The sequence below is a fragment of the Mycetomoellerius zeteki genome, unplaced genomic scaffold (genome assembly GCF_001594055.1).
Source record: "Mycetomoellerius zeteki isolate Tzet28-1 unplaced genomic scaffold, Tzet1.0 scaffold58, whole genome shotgun sequence".
Classification (NCBI taxonomy): domain Eukaryota; kingdom Metazoa; phylum Arthropoda; class Insecta; order Hymenoptera; family Formicidae; genus Mycetomoellerius; species Mycetomoellerius zeteki.
This window is the reverse complement of record NW_017257588.1, coordinates 719,933-742,026: the sequence shown is the minus strand read 5'-3', so window position 1 is coordinate 742,026 and position 22,094 is coordinate 719,933. Positions and strand designations below refer to the sequence as shown.

At 30.9% G+C, this 22,094-nt stretch overlaps 2 protein-coding genes across 13 annotated transcripts in view; one reads left to right on the top strand and one right to left on the bottom strand.

The window, feature by feature from the left end:
* Positions 1 to 14,383, top strand: part of LOC108728144 (Inositol 1,4,5,-trisphosphate receptor) — a 52,012-nt gene extending 37,629 nt beyond the window's left edge. For 2 of the 10 annotated variants that reach the window (XM_018456539.1, XM_018456537.1), the window contains exons 17-46: positions 488 to 827; positions 890 to 1,055; positions 1,130 to 1,346; positions 1,417 to 1,958; positions 2,025 to 2,140; positions 2,282 to 2,417; positions 2,496 to 2,753; positions 4,684 to 4,761; positions 5,698 to 5,818; positions 5,925 to 6,067; positions 6,701 to 6,888; positions 6,961 to 7,072; positions 7,535 to 7,642; positions 9,511 to 9,628; positions 9,710 to 9,942; positions 10,003 to 10,141; positions 10,294 to 10,580; positions 10,660 to 11,169; positions 11,246 to 11,395; positions 11,478 to 11,670; positions 11,765 to 11,887; positions 11,975 to 12,147; positions 12,235 to 12,399; positions 12,473 to 12,653; positions 12,735 to 12,827; positions 12,908 to 13,065; positions 13,151 to 13,316; positions 13,405 to 13,565; positions 13,634 to 13,795; positions 13,908 to 14,382. In XM_018456539.1, coding sequence (XP_018312041.1) covers positions 488 to 827; positions 890 to 1,055; positions 1,130 to 1,346; positions 1,417 to 1,958; positions 2,025 to 2,140; positions 2,282 to 2,417; positions 2,496 to 2,753; positions 4,684 to 4,761; positions 5,698 to 5,818; positions 5,925 to 6,067; positions 6,701 to 6,888; positions 6,961 to 7,072; positions 7,535 to 7,642; positions 9,511 to 9,628; positions 9,710 to 9,942; positions 10,003 to 10,141; positions 10,294 to 10,580; positions 10,660 to 11,169; positions 11,246 to 11,395; positions 11,478 to 11,670; positions 11,765 to 11,887; positions 11,975 to 12,147; positions 12,235 to 12,399; positions 12,473 to 12,653; positions 12,735 to 12,827; positions 12,908 to 13,065; positions 13,151 to 13,316; positions 13,405 to 13,565; positions 13,634 to 13,795; positions 13,908 to 13,988 — 5,618 coding nt within the window. In that variant the 3' untranslated portion in view covers positions 13,989 to 14,382. Of the gene's footprint in view, positions 1 to 487; positions 828 to 889; positions 1,056 to 1,129; positions 1,347 to 1,416; positions 1,959 to 2,024; positions 2,141 to 2,281; positions 2,418 to 2,495; positions 2,754 to 4,683; positions 4,762 to 5,697; positions 5,819 to 5,924; positions 6,068 to 6,700; positions 6,889 to 6,960; positions 7,073 to 7,534; positions 7,643 to 9,510; positions 9,629 to 9,709; positions 9,943 to 10,002; positions 10,142 to 10,293; positions 10,581 to 10,659; positions 11,170 to 11,245; positions 11,396 to 11,477; positions 11,671 to 11,764; positions 11,888 to 11,974; positions 12,148 to 12,234; positions 12,400 to 12,472; positions 12,654 to 12,734; positions 12,828 to 12,907; positions 13,066 to 13,150; positions 13,317 to 13,404; positions 13,566 to 13,633; positions 13,796 to 13,907 lie in introns of all 10 variants that reach the window. The other 8 variants (XM_018456544.1, XM_018456543.1, XM_018456538.1 and 5 more) reach the window with 7 other exon arrangements.
* Positions 14,384 to 18,674: 4,291 nt separating this feature from the next.
* LOC108728164 (uncharacterized) overlaps positions 18,675 to 22,094 on the bottom strand; it is a 273,603-nt gene continuing 270,183 nt past the window's right edge. For all 3 annotated transcript variants that reach the window (XM_018456583.1, XM_018456584.1, XM_018456582.1), the window contains 2 exons: positions 20,687 to 20,828; positions 18,675 to 19,586 (listed from right to left, as the gene is read on the bottom strand). In XM_018456583.1, coding sequence (XP_018312085.1) covers positions 19,382 to 19,586; positions 20,687 to 20,828 — 347 coding nt within the window. In that variant the 3' untranslated portion in view covers positions 18,675 to 19,381. The remainder of the gene's footprint in view (positions 19,587 to 20,686; positions 20,829 to 22,094) is intronic.

Below are 22,094 nucleotides of genomic sequence, written 5' to 3'. Positions count from 1 at the left end.
AAGCTTATTAAAAGCTAATTAAACTGTACTATGCGGAATGAATATTAACAAGATTAAGCATGCAATCTTGTACATTGTACAAAGTAAATTCACAAAGCTCTTACATAGCTTTTGCTTAAATATTTTTATAACAATACTCTCTTGTTAGAAATAATTGCAAGCAATATGAATATAAAAATGTCCTATATTTACAATGTATGATATGTAATATCCTTAATTATTATTAGACAAATATAATTATTATTTTATTTCATTATTTTTGGAATAAATCTCTTGTCCTTTTTCTATATCAAGTAACAAAATAGAGTCATTATTTTATATACTAGTTTTTCTTTTTTAATAAATTAAATTTTTCTGCATTATAATTTTTGACTATGTGATATATGTAAATATGTACAATAATACTATACATATGTAATATTATATAATTATTATCTTGTTATTTATTGGCTTAATATAAACTTTTATTTCTTATGTTTTCAAATAGCTGAAGGAGGTATTCTTAGATGCATTGGCGATATGGGTGCTGTGATGACAAATTTAACATTAGGACCAGCCGGTCAAGTGTTAGCTAGCTCTTCTCCAAGACCAAAGCCATTGATGAAGAAGGAATATCCCTTAGTGATGGACACGAAACTCAAAATAATCGAAATTTTGCAGTTTATTCTGGATGTTAGATTGGATTACAGAATCTCTTGTCTTTTGAGCATATTTAAACGAGAATTCGATGAGACAGCTGCAGAGAAGACTGGAGATGTGACACTAGGGCAAAAAGCTATTGATTTAGATTCAATTAGTGCACAGGCAGAAGGAATATTTGGGAGCAGGTAATATGTTTTTGGATGCAATGTATGAAGGTTGTATCTTACAGAAAAATAATTTTTTTTAGTGAGGAATGCGCAGCGTTGGATTTAGATGGCCAAGGAGGCAGAACATTTTTACGCGTTCTATTACATCTAGCTATGCACGATTATCCTCCATTAGTCTCTGGAGCCTTACATTTATTATTCAGGCACTTTAGTCAAAGACAAGAAGTTTTACAAGCATTTAAACAGGTTAGACTTTCTTCAGATATTGAAGTAAGATTGTGAGAAAAAATTATTTAATAAAACAAACACGCGGTTAACAGGTGCAGCTTTTGGTTTCGGATAGCGACGTAGAATCATATAAACAAATAAAGGCAGATTTAGACATTTTGCGCCAATCTGTCGAGAAATCTGAGCTTTGGGTATATAAATCCAAGGCAACAGAAGAACATGGAAGTAAGAAGAAGAAGAGTAAAGAAGAAGAAGATGAAGCTACAGCTCCTCGCAAAACACCTCTGTTATCTGCATTAGATAAACAAGGTTTTTGTCTTGATAATTATTACTTAGAGATCTTTTTTATGGAAAGTGAATAAATAATTATTTCTTAAAGGGTCTGCTATTGATTTGGATATTGGCCCACCGTTACATCCCGATCAAGCAGAAGAATATAAAAAAATTCAGCAGATATTAATGAGAATGAACAAACTATGTATTCAAAATCTGCCAGGCGGCCAAGTAAAGGCACGCAAACACGAGCAGAGACTTCTGCGTAATGTCGGAGTACATACTGTCGTTTTAGATTTATTACAGGTTCCATACGACACCAAGGAAGATGTCAGAATGAACGAATTAATGCGTTTGGCGCATGATTTTCTGCAAAACTTTTGTCTGTCTAATCAACAAAATCAGGTTCTTCTACATAAGCAGCTGGATTTGTTCTTGAATCCCGGTATAAGAGAAGCGCAGACAGTATGTAGTATTTTTCAAGATAACTCCGTTCTTTGCAATGAAGTCGGTGCGAAAGTCATACAGCATTTCGTACATTGCATAGAAACTCATGGAAAACATGTGCAATATTTGAAGTTTTTGCAAACTATAGTAAAAGCTGAGAATCAATTTATTAGAAAATGTCAAGAGATGGTGATGCAGGAGGTGAGATGCCATTATATTATATGCATATAACTTTTGTGGGATTTTCTAGCTTCATTTTTATTATAGTTGGTTCAATCGGGAGAAGATGTTTTAGTGTTTTATAATGATAGAGCCTCGTTTAATCATTTTGTGGAAATGATGCGATCTGAAAGACATCGAATGGATGAGAGCAGTCCTCTTCAGTGAGTTGCTTCAATATATTTTTGAAGTGAAAATTATCTAATTGTATATGTTACGTATATGTACGATGTTCCATTTTGTATCGATTTATTTGAATATTTGAGAGTCTCAAACATAAAATATATATATTTATTGTGTTTTAGATATCATGTAGAGTTGGTAAAACTTCTAGCTTGTTGCACGATGGGCAAAAATGTCAATACAGAAATTAAATGTCACAGTCTCTTACCGTTAGATGATATCGTTGCTGTGGTATCACATCCAGACTGTATACCAGAGGTGAATCTTTTACTGAATTTAATACACTCATACCTGATTAAAGTAAATATTACTGACATATGTAACATTTATAAATAGGTGAAAGAAGCGTACATCAACTTTCTCAATCACTGTTACATTGACACAGAAGTCGAGATGAAGGAAATTTATACGTCAAATCATATGTGGTCTTTGTTTGAAAAATCTTTTATTGTTGATATGAGCTTAATTGCCACATCCACTCATGATCGACAACATGCGGATACAGCCTTGGAGACTTACGTGACGAGTTGTTTAATGAACATCATATCCACATTTTTCAGCAGTCCATTTTCTGATCAAAGCACCACCGTACAGGTAACATCTTCATTTGTATTATAAAAAAAATATTAATCTTTAATGGTGCGTGTGTGTGTATATATATATATATACACACACACACACACACACATATTCATACACATATTTTTATGTCTTTTCTTTCTAATTGATTAATCTATATGTTATAATATCTTATTGGTATATTTAGTCCTTCAGTGAATATAATTTCACAAGACAATATTTGTTTTAAAATATTGTTTAACACCAAATTAATTTTAAATTGTTCACGTTGAACCAAATTTAGAATTCACGCTTTTTAAACTAAATATTCAGAATTGATAATAAGTTTTTGTGGTGTTGTTTTGGCACCTTATTTTCTTAATGGAAATTCTGTTGCACAAATTTCATTTATAAAAATGGATTTGTTTAAATCTACTTGTTTAAATTATAACACAATTCTTTTAACACAGAAGAGAAATATTCGTCTGACAAAGGTTTGCTTACAGTTAGTATATACATATTTAGATAATATTGAATATTTGTTAAAATTTTTGAATAATTTTAAATTTTTATTATAATTATTAAAATATATAATTATTCAAATTTTTATTTATCTGGAAGCTCTCTTTTCATATTTATTGTGTTTCATTATAAAATTAAAGTTTATTAAAATGAAGAAAAAAAGGCAAGATTGGAAATTTTGGTAAAGCTTGTATTTTTTATTAGTGTACATATCTGTATAAATACAGAATAATACAAAGATTAAGTCGATATATAATATTTAATAATATTTAATAAAATTTAAAACGAAATAATGTTATATTATAAAAGCTATTCATATAATCACCATAATTTTCGTATGTTTTGCTTAAAGGAAGTAATGAAACAAAATGGCACAAGACAGTAAACATTCTAATTACAAAGTATATGCAAAATACATCAACATATACTTTATTTACCAATCTCTCGCTTTGCATGCAAACACATAAATTAAGTTCACTTATTAACCAAGTACATGTCACACATACACACACATTTATAGAGAGAGAAAGAGAAAAATTCTTTTTTTAAATATATTTTTTTAGAGTATATACAGTATGTCTCACGGGAAGGTGTTGAAACTAATCAGCTGTCATTTTCGAAGGTATTCAGTTATTGAAAAAACAAAAATTGCGCTGAAAAGAGGAAAGTCTGCAATTTTTAATGAGTATAAAGTTTAACAAAATGTTTGTGTATCAATTAATTTTATTGATGAAAAATATGCTAAAATCCAATAAACGCTAAGATTAATATTTAAGACCGCAAATAAGATCGAAAAACAGTTTCAGATTTAGTAGCAGCTATTTAAAAAGTTATTAGCAATATTAAAAGCGATATGTTAGAAAAAGTTTTTATGAGTTTTCGTAACAAAAATTGTGTTTGTACTTGTGTAATTGTAAATAAAATATAATAAAAAAAATTGTGTAATTCAGATGATGCGCACATCGAAAAAATTACTCCTTGGGATTATGAGCATATTTTTCATTAATAAAATTAATTGATACACAAACATTTTGTTAAATTTTATTTATACTCATTAAAAATTACAGACTTTCCTCTTTTCAGTGCAATTTTTGTTTTTTCAATAACTGAATACCTTCGAAAATGACAACTGATTAGTTTCAACACCTTCCCGTGGGACACTCTGTATTTTTATTAATTAACTCTTATGCGTATTATAAATTCTAGCTAATTATTAAATGCTACAATTTTTATCTTGAGCAGTAGATAATAATACAATACAACACAAATATCAATTATATTAATTATATATTGTATGATGTGTGCTTGGTCATTGCTGAAAGCATCAGTGGCATGTTCTGTGTTTTTGGCATGCAACACCTGGTCTTCTTTGAATCAACAACATTGGTTTATTGGGTCTATGGGTACTATCCATCTATATGGTGGTGGGTTGGTTTACTAATAGAAACATCTGCACGAGGCTAGACTATATTGGAACATCAAGGAATGTGATCGGAATACAGATAATAATCTTTCTGGCTATGTGAGTATCGAATGCTAGAATCTTTTCTTAATGTCTGATGAATACAATACGGTATTTCTTATATATGTCTGCAATATCAGAGATAATGACTAAAATATTTTATAAAATCAAGAAAAAGTTTCTCACTTGTATATAGTAAATATTTACTCTTAAGGAGCATAAAGAGAATTCTAGATTATATTTGTAGATCACATCTATTATGACCGTGCGCGCGCAGATTATATTAGAAATGTTTTAGCAACATAGAGCACTGACGTGTTGTAAATACAAACTGCATTCTCTTCTTTACGCCTGTATCACATGTCTCTGCATAATTAACACATTCATTGTCACTAAATGCACCCACTTTTATAAATCATCTGCTGGTGCTAACTGTGATTATTGTAGCTTCTATTATTCTCGAAATATTTTTTCTTGTTCTATTTTTATGTGTTTCCTAAATTGTTCTAATTTATAAGGAAAAGTTTGCACAATTCATATGGCATGTGTATAATAATTCCAATTGCTTGGCAATGAGTGTGTTACACTTTATGCAAAATGACATTTTAATATAATGATAGAATTTAAAGATTGTGTGTTTTATATAAATAAATAATAAAAAAATATAAGCTAGACGTATGATATGATTTAAATTTGCAAATTATTGATGATGAATATGTATGATGTGTAAATAATAACACAAGTTTATGATATAAGCTTTGAAAAATGTTTTATAAAAAAATATTTTCTAAACGAATTCTTTAACATAATACAGCTTAAAATTATTTTTCTTTATGAGAAAATGTAATTTAACATAATATACAATTTAATGTTATATCTCTCTATATCCATTAATTTAAAATATTTAAGAAGCTTTTTTTAAGCAATTATACAAAAAATTTTGTTGTAATATGGACAATTTTAATTGATTTTTGCATTTATTTTTTCATGGAACAGACAAGGCAACCTATATTTGTCCAGTTGCTTCATGCAGCTTTTAATGTATCACAATGTGCATGGTTAAATGCTGGACAAAGATTCAACGTTGAGAATTGTATACGAACTCTATCAGATGTAGGTAAGTATCTTTTAGATTTGTAAAAAAATTCAAAATGCTAATTCGGAAATAATGTTTATTTTTATGAAAATTTTGATAATATAACGTTAGCTTTTATATCTTTTAGCTAAAGGAAGAGGTATTGCTATACCGACTGATCTGGAAAGCCAAGTTGCTAATATGTTCAACAAAGCAGCTATGCTCAGCAGACAAACCAGCAAATGGTTGCAAGCTGCTAAACAACCAAAAATCGAACGTAGTCAAAGTCAGGTAATTTACAATAACAATTCTTATAAAATTGATTAGAATGGCTATACGTGCCATCGTGTGAGCAATTGTGTAATGAATTTACTTAAATGCATAGAGTGACCTACATTATGTGGAAGGCTCTAACAACGAGGTAAAGGTCACTCATGGAAGCATAGCACTTGATTAGTTTAGTGATGCTACGTAGTGCGTTTGTTAAAATTAGTACACTCTTACATATAGATCACATGAGCTTCGTATGTTTCACTGAAGACGTTAATTAGCTATAGCTACACATATACACATGCATACGCATATGCATATATATACGAAAAACGTACAACAAAATAAAATTAGACTTAATTTTAATTAAATTCGATATTTAATTATAATTTGACTATACGTTAAGGATAAAATTTTAATACAATAAAGTATTAAATATTAAATACTTATATATTTAATAATATAAACACTTATATTAATATGTATGAGAGTATTAGATGTTTCGTATTGTGAAATGTATTTAAATTTTCGAACTACAGATTAATTTATTGTAGCGTAGATTGTACGAAAACTCTTGTATATATGAAACAACTTGATTAGTTAGCTATATATATATAATCAATTTATTCATTAATATCATTTGTTTTTATCTAGCTTATGCGTCTAGATCGAAGTATTATAGAAGGTCTACAGGACATAGTGTCTCTGTTAGAGGAACAATTGAAACCTTTGGTGCAGTCCGAATTATCTTTGTTAGTGGATATTCTCTATCGACCTGAATTGTTGTTTCCTGCAGCAACTGATGCCAGAAAGAGATGTGAAAACGGTGGTTTTATTAAGAGGTAGACTTTATTTGCAGTATATTAATTGCATTACATGCAACATCAATGTATTTACACATTCTTTCTTTACAGGCTAATCAAACACACTGAGAAATTGTTAGAAGAGAAAGAAGAAAAATTGTGCGTTAAAGTTTTAAGGACACTCAGGGAAATGATGGCTATTGATCCTGAATATGGAGAAAAAGTGAGTGTCATGGAATTATATTTTGCATGAAATTACATGAATCATTTATCATATTGAGGAAGATATATAACACAGCATCGCGGAAAAGGGCATTCAGTTTACGTAAATAGGTTTACGGTAATAGAAAATATAAGAATATCATTGAATGTATTTCAAGATAAATACATTGTCTTTGCGGAAAATGATTCAAATATTTAGTCAAAAATTTTATGTTTTATGCTAATTACTTGGCGTAAACTTACGACACATTTTATCATAATGTAGCTGAATGCCCGATCGATCGCTCACAGCACATTAGACGAATTAATACGCGATTAAATATTTATTTGGCTTGCTGCATAATTACGAGAATAATGTAAAAGTTAATAAGATTTCTCAATACGCCACAAAGTCTTAACGACGGGTGAGTAGGTCTCGTAGAATAGATCTGTAGGTAAAGATGTTTTCATGCTGCGAACGAAGAACGAAGGTATCTCGGAACAGACGGAGTCAGAAACGCAGGGCGAGTCACAAGTTGGAACAGATTCCAATGATCAGTCTGAGAATCGACAAATTATTCAGCAAGAGCCGGTAAAAATTAAAGTAGATAGAAAGAAATATGGGCACAACGTATATGAAACGAAATTTTATGCCGAACGTATTATGCTGAAAAGAGATCGGTGATCGCGTGATGTAATTTAGGACGCGCGAATGATACTTCTAACACCACTACGACATTACATGCTGTTGCATTGTCAAAAGCAAAGAAACCCACCTAGGATATATCATCAGAAAAGAAGAAAAATCTATTTAATTCATTCTAAACTTCTCTCTAATCTGCAAATCATGACAAATCATAATTTACTTTCCATTTTAAAAGCTAACGATAATAATAAATATGTTGCTAACTGTAGTTGATTAATTGTGTGATTAAGATGTTGACTAAGTGATTGTCTATTATATGTTATATATACACATCGGGTCGTAAATGGTGTGGTAAAATTCCGTAAAGTAGAGAATATGGTGTGGTAAAATTCCGTAAAGTAGAGAATATGGTGTGGTAAAATTCCGTAAAGTAGAGAACATAATGTACGTTGTGTAGATCTTTTATGCATGAGGCTTGATTTATGCATGTTTTAATTTATCTTTGTTTCTTATTATATTTATATATGTTCATTTCTTATTATTATTTTATCTCGTTTGCAATATTTTACATTAAATAAGCCATCTCTATGTCTCCATGTAGAGTATTACATTTTGAGAAAATACATATATGATATTTATATATTAATATATTATATAAGTACATGATATATAAGGATTGTATGCTCTTATATGTAAAAGTAATTTTGATTCACGGCAAAATAACAAATAACTAATAAAAGTGTGCATTAACAATGTACGTACAATATATAATTTATGTTTTTATAAGAAAATTGTTATATTTTTCTGCAATACATTTACCGTGTATTGAAGACTTTTACGAGCTATATCTTTAGGAATATTATTTCTAGAGATTCGTTCAACACAAAAAATATATGTATATATATCTCAATATTATTATATACAAACATAGAGATATATATTATATAATATAGCTTTATAGATAGATATGTAAATGTACATAAATTATGTAGTAAGATGTACCAATACACAATGATAGATTATATATTTTAACAATTACACTAATAATTATAATACACATATTACATATTTTAATTATTAATACTTTTAGCCACTTGAAAGGAAGTCACATATATTGTGAATGTGAAATTTTATGTGAATTTTATTATTTTGTTAACTCCTTACTCCAATGACATGAATGTGTTATTTATTATAGATAGCTAAATATTTATACTCACAATTATTTACAGTTAACACGTTTTGAGCATAAATATACATTGGTATATTAAAATATCGTTGTATGCATATTCAAAATATGTGTGTTGCTATTATTCACTCTTATGTGCTTTAACCCAGGATTACACTTTTATATATGTGAATACAATCTTACACCTTCACATCAATTTAATTACTTATTATCTGAAGTCTTCGATTTTCATATGAATCTTCACCAATTGTTAATGTACAAATATGTGAATGTTATTTACAGTTACATTAACGTTTACCTTTTTCTCTCATATTGTGCTTTATTTTGTCTCAAGTTACAAATTTTATGTCAGTGATATAATGAAATTTTTTCCTACACGCATCCTAAATTGCACAAGGTATTTCTCACACCTATAAGCACATAAAGCACCGATTTTGTAAATATACGATTCAAATCCGTGCATAGATATTATTTGCAATATAGAACCGTTTGTGAATATATGAAGAGGAATATCTGTATTCTAGATTTCTTTTTTTTTTTATTAATGTTGTGCACTATGTATTGGTACATCATTCTGATTTCAAACGTGTAACAAAATGTTGGCGTTAAATACTTCTTTTTTCCGTAGGGAGACGCATTGAGAAATAATCTTTTGACTCGTTATTTCGGCAAAAGTTTTATACAAAATCCGGAGAATGTCGATATTGGAGTATCCCGTAGCGCGACTATTACTCACGGTCCAGGAGGTAGGTCGTAAGATACTATTTCTATACTACATTTTATTATTTGGATATCTAATAGCAAACTAATAATTGCTATATTTACAGCAAAGATATTAAGTCGAGCTGGTAGAACATTGCATGATGTGCAAACTCATCTTGATCATGAAGGTGCTTCAGATTTAGTGGTAGAATTGGTAATTAAGAGTGTACACTCTCCGAGCATATTTGTAGAAGTCGTGGAATTAGGTATCGCGCTCTTGGAAGGTGGAAATCCTATTATACAAAGGAGTATATTTAATAAATTAATGGGTGCCGATTTAAGTCAATCATTCTTCAAGGTACGTTAGTCTCACAATTTTATAATATGCATGTATTTTACATTATTATTTCCTACACAGGTATTTTACGATAAAATGAAAGATTCTCAGCAAGAGATTAAATCTACCGTGACAGTAAATACATCTGACATGGCAGCGAAAGCACATGAGGATAAGGAAGGCAAAGAGGTTGACAAATTATCGCGAAAACGTGGATCAGGTATAAGATAAAATAAATACTAGTAGTAATACACTAAACTATAATTCTTTATTTAATTGGTGTTTTTCTATTATGCATTTTTGTAAATATATATATATTCTAAATAATTCTGTACATAATAAATTCATTAAGCGTTTATCATACATATGCAGGAAAACCTAATGGAATGGTAATAACCGATGAGCTGCACGAGGAGTTGAATCAGGTCGCGACGTCCAATGCACAGGCGTATGCAAACATGCGCAATGGTATTGCACCTGGCGAAGATGCGGCAAATAATGCGTTAGATGATCTAAGCGAAAAGTCAGACAGAAATAAAAGTGGCAATTCGTCTGGTGCCGAGAAGGAAGAGGGTCAATTGAGTCCTAAAGTCTTGGTGATGCAACCAATTCTGCGTTTCTTGCAGTTGCTCTGTGAGAATCATAATAGAGAATTACAGGTGCTATTATCTGATCAGAATTTATATTTTCATTATGACACATTTCGCGATATTAATAAATATCTTCGTTCTTTTATAGAGTTTCCTAAGAAATCAAAATAATAAAACGAACTTTAACCTTGTGTCGGAAACGCTCATGTTTTTGGATTGCATTTGTGGCTCTACTACCGGTGGATTGGGCCTTCTTGGCCTCTACATTAATGAATATAATGTAGCGCTGATCAATCAAACTTTAGAAACATTGACGGAATACTGTCAAGGACCATGCCATGATAATCAAAATTGCATCGCCACACATGAGTCTAACGGCTTAGATATTATAACGGCATTGATATTGAACGATATCAATCCTTTGGGAAAGACTAGAATGGATCTGGTACTGGAATTAAAAAATAATGCCAGTAAATTATTGTTAGCAATTATGGAAAGTAGAGGTGATAGCGAGAACGCTGAAAGAATTATGTACAATATGAATCCGAAACAGCTCGTAGATGTAGCATGCAAAGCTTTTCATCAGGAATCGTTAGATGACTCCAGCGATATCGACGATTCCTCGACGAATGCAGAAGAAGGAGTATCGCCCAAAGAAGTAAGGAATAATATTATATATTTTACGATAAACAAGAGTAAATTTAATCTATTCCATGTACTTTTTTTTATTGTAGGTTGGGCATAATATCTATATTTTGTGTCATCAATTAGCGCAACACAACAAAGAATTAGCAGTGATGTTGAAGCCGTCAGAACAGAATAATGCGGATCCAAAAATTAACAAAGCACTAGAATATTATGCGTCTCATACAGCTCAAATAGAGGTGCTGTGGTTTTTGTAAAAATAAATAAAGATAGAATTTGTTTTGATAAGTAACATGCTTTATCAACATTTTTATATTTCAGATTGTAAGACACGATAGAACACTTGAACAAATTGTCTTCCCGATACCGGAAATTTGTGAACTTATAACTATGGATACAAAAATAAGAGTGTTGAACACTACAGAGCGAGATGATCAAGGATCAAAAGTTTCCGATTTCTTCGAGAGAACGGAAGACATGTTTAATGAAATGAAGTGGCAAAAAAAGCTTAGAGGTACCCCTAATTAAATAAATTGAAATATTATATGATTTTGTATTATTAGATAATATAATATAAATTATATAATATAAATTCTTATTTATAATAGGTCAACCAATGTTGTTCTGGATGAGCAGTTATATGTCGTTATGGAGTAACATTTTATTCAATTGCGCCGTTCTTATAAATCTTATTGTAGCGTTTTTCTATCCGTTTGTGGATTCTGTGCCTAGTAAGTTTTATAATTAATGAGGTTCAAATCTCTTGGATATCATACCTTAAGAAATAATCAATGATATCTGTCTTTGTTTTATTTTAGAACTCAGTTATCATCTATCAGCTTTAATTTGGACAGTCATGCTTGCATCTGCTGCTATCGTTATTACGCTGCCAAGGGAGTCCGGTATACGTACATTTGTTGCGTCAACGATATTGCGATTGATTTTTTCCGTGGGTCCAGAACCGACATTGTGGCTGCTCGGTTTTGTTACGGTAAAGACGTATAAAACTCAAATACGTTTGTATAATTATAATATGCATTACCTTTATTCATTGATGCATCATAATTATATGTTGCAGATTACATTAAAAGGTGTACATCTTATAAGTATTATAGGCAATCAGGGTACCCTGACTAGAAGCGTAGAGCAAATAATAACAAATATCGAACTTTTGTACCATATGTCATATGTAACATTTTGTGTTCTGGGCATTTTTATGCATCCATTTTTCTATTCGGTTTTAGTAAGTAACGAAGTGACTGATTTGTATTTTTTTCACAACATGTGCAGAATTATAATATTGTTATTCTTTTCAGCTCTTCGATGTAGTCTATCGCGAGGAGACTTTGCTCAATGTAATAAAATCTGTAACTCGAAATGGAAGATCTATTATACTCACGGCTGTGCTCGCCTTGATTTTAGTTTATATGTTTTCCATTATTGGTTTTATGTTTTTCAAAGACGACTTCCTTGTTCCTGTGGACGAGGAGATTATATGTAAGTTCAATCTGTTAGTTTTATATATAGGTACTTCATTTTTTTTAACATACATTTATTCAAAAATTATTTTTTTTATAGCTTCCATTGAGCAGAAAATCGCGAATACTTGTAGCGCTGGCAGCAAAGAAAACTGTGAAGCTACGGAGACTATATCACGTTATGCTAGCGAAGGTAGATATATACATATATATATTGCAATAATATAATTTTATCTGAATGTGGAAATGTATTAAAATAAATTAATAATTCAGCAAATGTACGAGAGAATAAACCTGAAATAGTTAATGTCGGCGGGGAGTTAAAAGAACGAACATGTGACTCACTCGTCATGTGCATCGTTACTACGTTAAATCAAGGATTGAGGAATGGTGGTGGAATAGGAGATATTCTGCGAGCACCTTCCAGCGTTGTAAGTACAAAGATATTCAGAATACGAACAGATACGAAGATAATAATGGTAAACTTATCTCATAAAAATTTGTGTTATATTTCAGGAACCTTTGTTTGTTGCAAGAGTCGTATATGATTTACTATTCTTCTTCATTGTAATAATTATCGTTCTGAATCTCATCTTTGGTGTAATTATTGATACATTTGCGGATCTTAGATCGGAGAAACAACAGAAAGAATTAATTTTGAAAAATACTTGTTTTATTTGTGGTAATTATTTATTGATTTTATAACTTTCACATATTATAAGATATAGCATATTTTACGATCTTATATTGAATTTTTTTTTATTGTGTAGGCTTGAACAGATCGGCTTTCGATAACAAAACAGTTTCCTTTGAGGAACACATAAAACACGAACATAACATGTGGCATTATCTCTATTTCATTGTCTTGGTGAAAGTGAAGGACCCGACAGAATTCACGGGTCCGGAGTCGTATGTTTATGCCATGGTTAAGGTAATAGTTCATAGAGCTTGAAAAACTTGGGCGATGCTTATACCTTTAAGCTCTATGTACTTTCACAGGATCGGAATCTGGAATGGTTCCCGAGATTGAGAGCCAAGTCATTAGCGGCGGACGAAGGTGAAGGAGAACAAGTGGAATTAAGGAGTCTGCAGTCACAATTAGAATCTACACAGATGTTAGTTAGATGTCTGTCCCAACAACTTACGGAGCTTCGTGATCAGGTAATAATCACTAATTCTTCAAATTACTTCGAAGATTAACGAAAATATCCAAGAAATTGAACAATCAAATGACATTAAATATAAATCATATAATTTTCTTTCTTCTTAATAGATGACGGAGCAACGAAAGCAGAAGCAGCGGCTAGGCCTTCTGAATTCTGCTTCTGCAATATTGCATAATATACCCACGTAAATTTAAGACATATGTTTTATAGTTTTCTTTTTATTCTGGACGAATCTCAGTTTGATACTCCAAGACAGTACATACGTAAAGATATTCGTGTGTTCTTAACTGGCATTTAAAAATATGAGAACATACCAAATGGGTAATCTGAGGCATTTTTACGGTTTTGTTCCTAATTTTAATGAAAGTAAAATACGCTTAGAGCATTAAGATAATTATCCTTTTACTGTAAAGTCTCTTGGTCCAATTTATCGGTCACTGATTAAGGAACTCGAATACCGTAAATTGCATTGTCTATTGATGTGTGAATATTGTTATGCATATATAGAGAAATTAACCGTATCTATTGATATATTAGAATAGATAAATTACTTAAAACTTCCAATTACTAAAACATTGTAAGATAATATTCTAATAACTTTTAGAATATTTTTGTTTTTATGTGATCACTATATTACGTTTTAGTTTTGTTGTTTTAATATTTATATGTATCCAAATGGATATATTAAATATAGATTATAGCACTGTCTTTACATTTATAAATTTTATATTCTCTTTTGCATTATTCAAGCCATGGTTGTGTTATGCGAATTTTCTTTTGGTAAATAATAAAGAGTTTTAAAACTAGAAATATACGATTAACAATATATTTCTGAAATTGTACAGATTGTCTGTATTATATGTTTAATTATATATAGTTAGATTTTTCTTTTAGTTCAGAATAATTCCTTTTTTTGTTAGAATCACGTTCTTTACGATTGCACTAATGATTATTTTCTTATTTTGTATACAGATGTGATAGAACATATAGAATTATTATAAAAAAAATGTATGCTTTAGTGAAAGTACATATCTAATTTCGTAATAATAAAACGCTCAAATTTTAATTTCGTAAAAATCGTTGAAATTTGTATCCTGCAATATTTAGATTGATAAATTGTTAATGAAGATATATAAATGCGCGGTTAGAAGAGATATATGCATAATTGAAAAATTAAAGTTGCATTTGGGATATCAGATTGTTGGTTTAATTGTTCACGATTATAATCGGATATTATCAACATAATTAACGAAAACATGGTAATTAATAGGGATCAATGGACTCTATCTAATATGTATAGGAAAAATTTTTTGAATTTTTAGATTCTGATGGACGAGTTTTAAAATATTGTCCGATTATTGATTGTTAATGTATAAACGCGTGCGTGCACGATAGTTGATATATTATGAATTTTAATCAAGTTGTGTTACTATATTATGATATAGATGCATTAATTGAACATTGTATGCCACAGCGCTGTTATTACGGAGTTAAAATTTAACTCCTTTTCAAAATAATACTTGAAATTTTTATGTCTATATGTGAATATATAATAATATATACGTTTTACTTGTTTTTAATGTAATCTCGAATTTAACGCAATTGTATATATTTTATTATATATCATAATCGTTTAGAAAAATGAAACGATGTTACTTAGAGCCAATTACTTTTTATCCCCATATATTATTAATTATTAATTATATATATATATATCTCGATCTCCTCGTATTCCCTCTTCTTTTACGTCAAACTATACTTATTAAAATCTTTAAATAATATCTATTAAAATATGTTACTTTTAATGTTTATCTCGTACGTTTTTACTATATAATATATACACATATGTAGCTACACACATTATGTATGTAGATTACGTTCATACTTACATGTGAATAAATTATGTTCTTTTTTAATGAAGCTATATTTATTATATGTGTGATATTCTCATATTCATAATATCATAGTTTTTCATAATGAATCTACTCACAAATTAATATATTAATAATATAAAAAATATTCGTGATAATCGTATTTTTTTCGTGATAAAAATAGAGTGTCGCGTGAGCATGTACATGATATATAAGTTTTATATATTAGTAATTTATTTTGAGTACATTGCAGATTTTAATATTTAAAAATAATGAGAATGGGATTTTAATTATAATACTTACAAGTTTAATTTGATGATGCTATATCTATCTTGTGCTTTTTCGTAATCAGTTCCATGAAATTAAAAACGAGCAAATATGACATAAACACAACATATTTAAATATATTTTTTAAAAAGATTTTGTGTATAAGAGACTTAATGACACATGTATGTTAATTTAATTAACTGTGAATTCTAATTGTTTTACTTTCACGCAATTGACAAAACTACGATTATTGAATTACTTTAATACTTCATTAATGTAGTAATGTATTTAATATTGTTGTACATTACTGAGACGTGAAATGAATCCGTAATAAAAGAAATGTTATAAAATGTAGAATATTGCTTATTAATTAAAAAATATGTTTATATATTTTTATTGAACCGAATATTCATAATTAGACTATAATTGTAATTATTAAAATGTAATTACCTTTTTCACTAATACGGCACTGAAAGCAACCGCAATTTTTATCCATCTCTTTTTCTTGCTTTGCTATTCAATATGTCACTTTTTTATTTTCTGTATTTTTAAAATTGAGCATATAATCTAAAAAAATTTCTCACTATGAGAACTAGCCTGAAACTAAACAAAGGACAATTAGTGTTTCATTTTACTTTATTTAGACTTTATATGAAACAATTGACTATTTATTGTGGCTTATATATATATTTTTATATACGCGGCTAATACATGTACATGTAACACGTATTTTTCTTCCGTAGATCGCACGTTTGTGTAAAATCGGTATGCTTTTCAGACGAAAAGCCAGCTATTATATAAATGCGCAGTGAACACAATTTCTACAAATGTGAGAATATTGCATGAACACAAAAACGTGTGGCATTTATCGTATTTCCGTTTGGAAAATTAATTTTTCTCACGTCTACACTTTTTATATAATTATTGTGTATTGCTGTGCCTTGGATTTCGTTCTCATTCAACGTTAGTCGGTTTTGTGACAGTTAAGTAGGTACGGACTTTCATATCTGTTTTGACGAGGTTCTTCGACATGGTTATGCTTATCTTACAAATTATAACATAATCACAATATGAATGTTCTGTGTTATATCGCTAAACATGAATTCAATTAGTTTAGTATATAAAGGTAATTCGGTTTGTTAGAAGAGCAGTAAACATTCTCAGACAAAAACTCCCGATATGAATCATAATGTATCGATAGTTATAATAACAAAAATTCATACAAATTAATGTATTAATGAGCTATTTTCTAGGAATTTAAACCGTAACTTTGATATTAAATAGAAAAATTTCGATATTATATATAAGGGTTGTTTAAAAACTCGTGAGCTAAACACTTTTCTCTCTTGTTGAAACGATGCGAAAAAGAATAGATGCTCTGCCCAGCAGTAATTAACTGTCTAGCGTCAGTTTTTTTTTTTCTATCTGTCTTGCTCAACGAGATGATGGAAAGTGTTTAGCTCGCAAGCTAAGTATATATACTATATATATGTTTTTTCAAAACGAGATCATGTACATGTACATAAAAAAATTAGAATTTATCAAGAATGATACGCAATGAAACATAATACAAATTTCTTTGTACTACATAATAACAATTATATTAGAGATAAAAAGATCTTTTCAGAGAAAATGCAAAGAATGACTAGTATCCTTACTTAGGCCAACACGTTATATTACATTATACTTAGTTAAATGTAAAACGATCTTTCGTGGATTATTATAAAATCAATGGAAAATCGTAGAAATATTCTCGCACTATTGTACAACCGAAGTACGCGATCTGCGATCTGGTTTTACTGGCTGGCATTTTGGTGAATGGCGTACATTAAATATTTACGACCTAGCATTTATTTTTTCATTTCTTGTTTACTCCGGTATAATAATCAATCATGAGTTTGCCAGTGACTCGGCGCGCCCTATCGTAAAACACTTGGAGAATGGATGTTTGATGTCAGTTTTCAATTGTAGATCTCTCTATTTCTTTCTCTTTCGAGAGGGAGAAAGATAATATGAATCAATAACTTCGTCAAGATAAAGGCATCCCGTTCGGCTGACAAAACGTATAACAATAAATCGCGAAGTGCCTTCGGGCACGCGAAGCTCGTTCGTTAAAATACATTCTCTCTTCCTTCGTTTCGGAGCCGCGTAAGATTATCTTATTGTTACTTTACAATAATCCTTAGACTTAGGGTAGACAATTAATTGTGTTCTGTACAAATTCTATCAACGCCGCTATCTATGTACATATGTCGCTATATACCGTTGGTTGTAATCTCTTACACGTGTAATTTGGCATTCGCGTGAGAGAGGTGACTCGTGTGATTCTCGCTACTTCAAATCCGTGCATCGCGTTCTTGCATGTTAATCTGCTTTATATATGTATAATATATACACATGCCACTGCGCTGACATTAATAATGTTTTAAATAAAAGTTGAAAAATCTGTGAAAATCGTGAAAATATAATGGGAAATAATACGCGATATTTTAAAAAATCGGAGAAATCGCGATGTTTTAATAGAATCTTATAGTTTTAATAAAATTTAACAGTTAGTTTATAAAAAACATTTTGTAAAATAAGATGCCTATATTCTACAATAAAATATTAAAAGATAATATTTTATATAATAAAGAATATGAATAAAAGAAATAGAAAATATATACATTAAATATAGATAGAATATATGTTGAAGAATAATATTAAAGAATAATATTTTATATATTGCAATGCAATGTAATAAAACAACGATGAAATGTGAGGAATAGAGCAATGAAAAATCTTGAAACAACTTTCATTATTTATTTGCATAGAGAATATAAAAAGTTTCAAATTAATCGGATGAGAAGTGGATGATCTAAAGACTTCACAGATCCGTTTCTTTAGATCAAATGACAGTCGGTTGTGCGAACTAATCGCTTATTAAACGTGCTGATCACTTTATTTAATTCCGACGTATATGTACGTGTGTTTTGTGTGTGTATTTTGTGTGTGTATAATATGTATATATATGCATATGATTCGATCGGAGAGCGGTAAACTCTGGCTCGTTAGCTCTCCATTCGCACCGCGCGAATAATTAGATCATATATTGTAGAGTGTATTGTAGAGAAAAATATAACAGAGATCAGTTAAAATTTCGTCAGGGTATTTATCCCCTGCATCGCGCGACGCGTCCTTTTTCGCATCCTAAAATATTTCTCTCATGATAATTATGCAGCGGGGGATTAACGAGCCAGCCCGCGAAATCTCGATGCCGATCGAGGGAGGGTGCCGGAATGTGCCATTTTTTCTTAAAATATCTCACATCGAGTGACGTAAAACGAGGACCGGCATGAGTCCTTACCGTTTATATACACGTGAGACAATAACGTGGGCTTCGCGGTTTTCGATTAACAGGAACAGTGTGTGCATTAACGCGAGCTTCCCCGAGCTTAACAGTCTCAACAGTTGAACGGGCGGGCGAGTAGAATCGCGAACACGAGGACGAGGACGAGGGCCGTTCCCCGCGGCTCAGCCTCACTCGAGGAGCGCACTACGTGCCAGTTCGGGGCTGGCGATGGTCCGCTTTTACGAGTGTTGGCGATCACCGTCTGACTTCGCCATCTCATCGTATACTGCGGGGCTGTCCTCCCAAGGGCCTGCAGTCTGAAAATATGCAGATCAAATTTTACCTCAATGCGATGATAATATTTCTCATTCATAAGCTCAGAGCTTTGCTCTTTTCTTAACGAATATTACGTGGTTTATTTGAAATTGCTTATATTTTTCAATGTGAAGACGTCGGCTATGATTTTTTTATATTTCAAAATATCTTTTCCGTAAATACAATGTAAGACATTAAAAGTTGAAGATGATGACTGGCGATTATATAAGGATGATGATAATAATAATTTTATTGAAGTATGAGTGAAATGACATAGAAGTATGAGTGAAATTACATAAAAATATAGATATAACTACACTTCAGGTAAGATGAAACATTAGCAATAAATTGCTTACAAAATTAAACTTTTAAATTTACTATTTGCTTCAAACTTTAAATACTTTTCTTGAATTATTATTTATTTTGGCTCAGAGTTGTTTTAAAGTAATTTAATAATTAATTTTGTTATTTAATATATTCAATAGTTATAATTTTATATAGATGGTAATATAATTTTATAGACAATGTGAATCAATGCGTAAAAGCAATTTGACATCAAAATTTCGGTATACAATAGCGATAACTCCTTTTTATATTTTTTTCTTCTAATTTCTCAGATTTATTCCAGATAAACTATTATTCCAATAAAAGAGATAAAAATGACTGTAATTTTTCTATTCGAATGCCAATTGGTTACTGCCAAAGTCATTGAGAAAATACTCAGAAGAAACTGCTGTTAAGCATATTTTTCTTCATATCGCGCAGATTATGGAATAAAGGGAGTAATGTGCCGCGGTTGAGATTGCCGTCGTAAGGCGAGATGAATGATGGCCGATTGTTAATCAGTGGATAATTTCTTCGTGCGAGACGACAGTAACGAATCACGCGAGCATTAATCCACCGTGGTTTTATGTAGTACATACGGAGCACGGGTTCGATCGCGTACACCAGTAAAACGCTGTTATATTTCAGCCAACCGAGTCATAATCTCCTTCGTCGAAACTGTCGCGGAACTGTCGTTAAACGTACCTAATAGACAAGATCACGGCAGAACTTTCGCCAGGTTAATCGGCTAGAGCGAGCGTCAGGGTAAGAAACTCACCTAACCACTACGGTATTCATCTTCCACGGCAGGGTGAAATTCTTGTGCGTGTCTCTCGAGCAGAACGTGTGCAGTCTAATTCCGGCGGGATCGCCGTTCTTCCTATACTCGTGTATTGTCAGGTTCCACGCCGTGCAGGGCCCTGTTAAGTAGAAGAAGCGTTGCATAGAGTAGACGGCGACACAAACCTCGATATTATCCCATAAAAGTTGAAATATCCCTCTTGATATTTATCGTAAAAAAAATAAATAAATACGCTTTTATTCTATGATCCAAGCAATTGACTGAGTCTATTAAAAATTTCGTCCACTTAGCCCCAATGTAAGATTAATTTTAATTCTGGTTCAATTTATCCTTTATCTTCTTCTAATTGTAAGAATTAAAAAATAAATACATAGTAAGTTAAACTGAAATTAAAGTTAATCTTACATTGATAAAATCGAGTCCTTGCCGTTTTTTTAAATATGATCATCGTACCTCCGATCAACTCGATGATTCGAGTAAAGAGACATGGTAGTGTCTTTTAGTCTTTGTGTCAAGTACAGGCATAACATGAACGTGTGTTTGTGAAGGTGTCGTAATATATCCAAATAAATCATAGATATTACGGATATTACGAATCCTTAGGCGGTGTATAAGTAGAAAGAGCATTACGAGACATGCCGTCATTAATCTCAAACTTCTTCTCACTGAAGAAGAATCTCTGTTCTAAATTAATTTGTGTCAGATTAAATACCTTTCTTGAATTTATATTTTTTGGATTAAAGTTATTTCAAAGTAATTCGATAATTAATCTCGTTATTTAAACGCATATAAATAATTTATAACTCGTAACAATTGTGCGAGTAAATATTATACGCTTTCCTTTCTTATATCTTCTATACAAGAATTATTTTTTCCACAGGGAGTAATATGCATGTATGAAAGGGTTAATAGGTCTGTTTATTGTCAGGATTCTTGTTGACTGCTATATGAAAAACAATGGCAAACTTTTCATGGCCAGAAATTGCACCATTCGAAGATGAAATTTCGTAAAAAGTGTAACTAGGAGGAGAGAATATAGAAAGAAAGAAGCACGGTGACAGCCACGGTGATACCGCGGCTTGGGAGGTATATTAAAACCATTTCCGGTGCCGACGTTTGCCGGGCTTTGGTTACGATTCCAACTCTACTTATAATGTTCTATAAGATGGCAAGGAGAAAGAAAATGAAAAAGCTATGAAGTGAAAGCAGAAATGAGAAGATGAAAGAAACGGAGAGACAGCGACATTTCTATGGTGAAGTTACGGATGGAATGTCTCGTCACCGGAGTAATTCGATTCACGGCGGTTCATAAAATCATAAAACGGGAACGGTTTCATAGAAATGCACGAAGCCTCATTAATTCATTCAATAATTCATTCGTTAC